Below are 5,517 nucleotides of genomic sequence, written 5' to 3' on the forward strand. Positions count from 1 at the left end.
TCCGAAAACTAAAATCATTATTAACAAAAATGTAGAACCTAAACTAGATTTGAACCAAATCTTAAAGGATCTAAATACATTTTATTCCTTTTATAATATTGAGTTCAGAAGCTATTTAACAGCTTAAATTTTTACATTTGTCATCAAACTGAGTATAACTGCAAAATTTCTTATTCCATCAGTGTGCGATTTTGGTTGTGCTCTTGCTTTGATAGTCCTGGGGCTGGACAGCGTAAAGCCACAAGGACAGAAGTCACTGATTTTACATAAGGCTGATGATTCCTACAAAATGGTCTACACCAAAAAGTTGCTGTTACAAAGTACTGCATAACATTCTTCTTCATGTTAGAAATAAAATACTTATAACAATAATAATGAAAAACGAACCATAAGACCTTGCATTCCCAGTTCCAACCGATCCTGCTTACTGACCATTTCGTATAGCAGAGAACAAACAGCGCATAAGCAGAGGGTAAGAAATTCTGCTAAACACCTGCTTTCTTCATTAGTAGAACTACTGAACATCCTTGTAACTTCAACATAAGAATACCACACCAGGGAAATATAACAAAGTAGTATCTTTATCTATTTTATACATACAATAACTTTACAAATCTATTTCATACATTCTCTAATATTGCAACATGGACTTCACATTATATAAACTAAAAAGAAAAACTATAACAACAAATTAGAATGCATACATCACACATTGGAGAACTCGAACTTTGTATATAAGTGTACTTTATCTTTGAATAAGGAGGGCGGTTCCAACCAACCCCAACCATATTGTAAAGCCAACCCAAAATGCTCGACTTTTCCCTAACCCAACGGGAGGTTTCCATACAAGAAAGTCCGCAAGGTAATCTTTGGATGATGGAAGCTGATTCGTCACTGATCCACTCATTCTTCGATCCTTGTCCTTGTTTTTATCACTCCATGTTGCCGCATAGCTACAATTATATCATAATTCATACTTTATATATCACAAACGTAGCAAGAAGGATATAAACCACAATTTTGAATATGCAATTACAGTATAACAGAAGAAAAATGTATATGCAGTTATAGTGTTCCTCAGTACCAATGCCAGTGGGAGTTCCTTTCACTAGAAAACTGAAGCATTTAAAGAGATATATTGTGATTTTTTAAGAGACAAAAGGAATGGAAAAGGATGATACAACTTCAGCAAGTTGCAGCTAATTTAGTCCTACATGTTAGCCTAAACCCTTTAAGCCTAAAAGAGGCGAATGAAAAATTGGAAAAGAAAATGGACACTCAAGAAAAAGAATTGGACATCCATAATTGCATTCTTGATTTATGAGTGGCAAATTCAGTTACCGTGTGCTTTACCAAAAATTCAGCTTTGCCACAGATTCTTGTTGAGTTAATTATTAAACAATAGCACCAGTGATATTGTTTGACGATTTGTTAAATGTTCACCATCAGGGAGTACCTAATTAGTCTTCTCTTTAAGATATTCACAGAAGTACTAAAAAAATCATTTTTATTTTAGACCACTAACAACTGAGGTCGCCACAAAACCAGTAAACCACATACAAGAAAAGAATTATAAACACGTTAAGGAAAGCTTCACACTAGGCATAAATGTTATACGGGCAGAGAAAAAAGATGAAAATTCAAATCAATTGGGCTTGTAATATGAAAAGGACTATCCTTAAGATAGATTCAGCAAAAATAATTATTTCTAATCCTACTGATTTGAAATTCTATTTACAATAAATTTCTAGAATGATCATAGATTGTTTGTGACCAATCATTTTGACTATCAGAACAACAGATGTGTCTATGCATTAGCCATAAGAGAAAAAAATCCATTGTTCATTAACAGCAGTCTCTCCTGGACTACCACTTCAGCAATGAAAGCCCTTGGCTTAAAGAAGTGGTACGGCAGAAAAAAGAAGTCATTGCTTTGCCATCACATAAGTGGGGAGCTGGTCGAGCTCGTTTTACAAACTATCTTAACATAATAAAAAGCCACTTAGAAAACCCTATCAATTCTATTGTGTAACTAACAGTGGTATACATTATCGTTTGCAGAATCGTAATTGATTATGGAACAGTTGAAAACTATCAGAGTCCAAGTTGTATAAATCATACCACTGCTTATGAAAATTGAAGTCAAATAACAAGATAAACCTTAAAAAAGTAAAGGTCTAGCTCTAGATACGTAATACATTAGTGAATGGAGGGCTAATGGAACATGCAGACTATGCAAACCATTTGAGTACAGAAGAACAAGACTCACAAAATAGCACAAATTAAACATTAACGTAAGTTTAAGCATTACTACAGATATTATGCACTACTAGTTTCGTGGATAACCTCACCACGAAATGTGCTCTTAACTCTACTAAATCACCAACAGATGCGACATGGATCCATCGTATTTTAGTTATTTAATATTTTAATCACAGTTTACTAACCAAATTATACCCACCAGATGAAGGCAAAGAAAGCAAGAGGATCTTAATTAATTCTCAGTGGACTAAGGCACCAATAACAATAACCTTGACATTAATCACGCTACTAAACTACATCACTAGCTAGCTGACCAAAATTCAATCAGCTACACAGGATGAATATCAAATCCAGTATTACGTCTGTTTGGAATAATGCACATTCTGGTAAGTGATGTCATATGTAGATAAAGTATCAGATACAAAAAAAATTGAGTAGCGAAGCGATATTAACATACTAATAATAAGTTCAAACATAAATACTGTTTCAACAAATTTCCCCTCTTAATTGGCCTTCAAAAGTTAGCTAGATGAACAAGGATGAGCAGCATTCGAACTACAGATCACGTATTCTCTGTTGAAAATGAATTATTAATAATCCAAAACTCTCAAATCTTACCAGAAAACAAGCATATCTAATCAGCACAAGTTAGAAGAATCCCATTTAATGAGAATAATACAGAGTCAGTTTCTACACAGAAACTGGTACGTAACACAAACAACAACAGCATTAATTAAGCAAAGACTTGAATAGCTAATGTGCAAATGCAACAATGAAGTCACCTGTCATAACTAGAGCCAATCAAGGGTATAGTCACCATCTCCTCCTGGGATATCTTGAGCTTTGGCGCTTGCAAAATGTACCGAAGCTCTGCGGCTTGGCGTCGGATGCTGATACTCGGGTGTGTATTTTCTAATTGCCGGTATAGAGCAATGCAATCTTTATGGCGGTTATGGGCCTCATAAGCCATTGCCAGCCATATTTGAATCTGAAATACACAACTTTTATATTTACTTTTACCTCCTCTTTAAACAATCAGACAGAAATTCTTATCTAGGCGATGCAAGAAAGAACCAACCTCACCACCAAATAACGTAGGTCTGGGTATGATAGTGAGTGCAGCTTCAAGAAACTCAATGGCACGTCCATAGGAGCCCTTGCCGTAAGCCTTCTGACCCAAATCAAACATCAGCTGTGCAGTGGCCCTCCTTTCTGCCTGTTCCTTAGCCACCTGATTCATCCACCAAACCAATAAACAACAAATTATGAAACAAGTCCCAATCCAACATATAGACTCTATACAATAATTGCTACCCTATGCTAAAAGAGCAACACCTAGACCTAATTCATTAGGCATTTTTTATGATAGTTTTTCTAGAATGGAACTTCACTCTTAGTAATATGCATAATAAAAGTTTGTATTAAAAATTAACTTAAGTTACCAAACTTAATGCAATGCTTGGCAGTTTAAAAGTTTTTTCCTTTTCAACCAATCAAAGTTGCATGCGAAATAAATTTATTGACTCTAAAAATAATTCATGCCATGCAAAATAAAATAAACAAAATAAGGGCATTATTTTCTTAAACAGATACAGCTTCGTAGATTTATGACATACAAATTAAAATTAACCAATATAACTATTTTAACATGGTCAATATAAAAATAAAAATAAAAATAAAACCTTTTCGAGTTCTTTCCTGACTCTCATCCTCTTCTCCTCCTCAGTTTCTTCCTTGCCTTCATCAACGCGGCTCTGTAACTCCTCCGCCTTCTTCTCCAGCTCCCTCCTCGCCTCGAACTCCCTCACTCTCCGTCGCATTTGCGTCTCCCAGTCCTCCATCCCGCCTTCCTCCTCCTCCCCCTCCTCCTCCTCGTCGCTGTCAAACTCCACGCCGTTCTTCTCGGAGTTCGACATTCCACGCGCCAGCACCAGGCGGCTCCGCGCGTCTCCCTCAAGCGCATAGAAGGAGGAGGAGGGGGGGTCTCTCTTGGAGGGCGGCGAGCTCAAAACGACGTCGGATCCAACGGGACGAGGCTTCCTCTCGAGAATGACAGCGCGTGGCAAAGCAAGGTCAAGTAACAGCGCGAGGTTTCCAAGACTGACAGCCATATGAGCTAATAGAAAAGAAAAGTGTGATGAAGAAATGGATTGGTTTTAATTAATAGTGAAGAGAGAAGGAGAACCAAAAATATCTCTATTCTCTTCTGTTCACTTCTATCATTGTTCCGTAAATACCTTCCATACCTTCTTCTTTTTCCCTCTTTTGTCCTTTTTTGGCTGAGAATTCAGACGGTAACGTGGCCCCGTCTAGGCCAGTGACGTCTCCCACCCTTTCACCTCCAAACGCTGTCGTTTCCCTTTTCTCCATCCTCTCCAATTTGTAAGGAAAATCGACTTCTCCAATCCCTTCTTTAATAATTTTGAAAAGGGTGAAGAAGATACATTCGCACCCATCAAATTAAAAACATACACATAACATTCCTAAATAATAACATTTTAATAATATTTATATTATTTTTCAATTTAAAATTTATTCTCATCTTTAACAATTCTTAATTCTTTTTTCTATTTTATTCTTATATCAATATTTAGTTTTATTTCAGTATTATGGATATTTTGTTATTTTCTATTTTTTTTCTTAAGCATTTGATTTATGCATAGGAGTAGTTTTTAATTGAAAGATCAGTTTTGAATTTTAAATTTTGAAGATTTATTATTTCTCTTTGTCTTCATTAACCTCCACATATCCTTTAAAACTTCTCATTTTAACATTCTTGAAAGAAATTGTTTTTGAAGAATAAAAAGAAGATCAAAGAAGAAGAAGCATCATTTTTTCTCTTAAGTAGGAATATTTTTTTTCAAACACAAAAACGATTGTTCTGTAAATGCTAAACCAATACTTGGAGAGGGACAAAAACTCAAGCCATGATGAAGATTACTTCCAATCTGATTTTTCGATTTTTTGTCAACACAATTTATCTTTCTCCTATTCCTCTATATTTTCTTCTTTTAAATTTTTCTTTTCGATAGTATAATCATCTTAACTTTTTATAAATTTCAAATTCAAGAGACCACCAAAATAAAAATCGTGGGTTTGCACCAAATAGCAAGGTATGTCATCGTTTTCTTAACTTTACTTTTTTATATGCTATACTGATGTTTTCTTTGTTCTTTATTTGTTAATTGTAGATGGTTATATTTTAGAGAAAAATAGAGGAAAAAGATAACTAAAAACTTCAGAAGCAACAACAAG

General features: G+C 35.0%; 1 protein-coding gene across 1 annotated transcript; it reads right to left on the reverse strand.

Annotated features, from left to right (window-relative positions):
* Positions 1 to 563: 563 nt before the first annotated feature.
* Positions 564 to 4,716, reverse strand: LOC137806580 (Tetratricopeptide repeat (TPR)-like superfamily protein). The gene is made up of 4 exons (XM_090300228.1): positions 3,945 to 4,716; positions 3,341 to 3,493; positions 3,045 to 3,250; positions 564 to 953 (listed from the first exon to the last, which is right to left on the reverse strand). The coding sequence occupies exons 1-4, from the start codon at positions 4,371 to 4,373 to the stop codon at positions 746 to 748; spliced, it is 996 nt and encodes a 331-aa protein (XP_090156354.1). The 5' UTR covers positions 4,374 to 4,716; the 3' UTR covers positions 564 to 745.
* Positions 4,717 to 5,517: the final 801 nt, after the last annotated feature.

Source organism: Phaseolus vulgaris, chromosome 3 (assembly GCF_051622355.1).
Source record: "Phaseolus vulgaris cultivar YP4 chromosome 3, ASM5162235v1, whole genome shotgun sequence".
Lineage (NCBI taxonomy): Eukaryota > Viridiplantae > Streptophyta > Magnoliopsida > Fabales > Fabaceae > Phaseolus > Phaseolus vulgaris.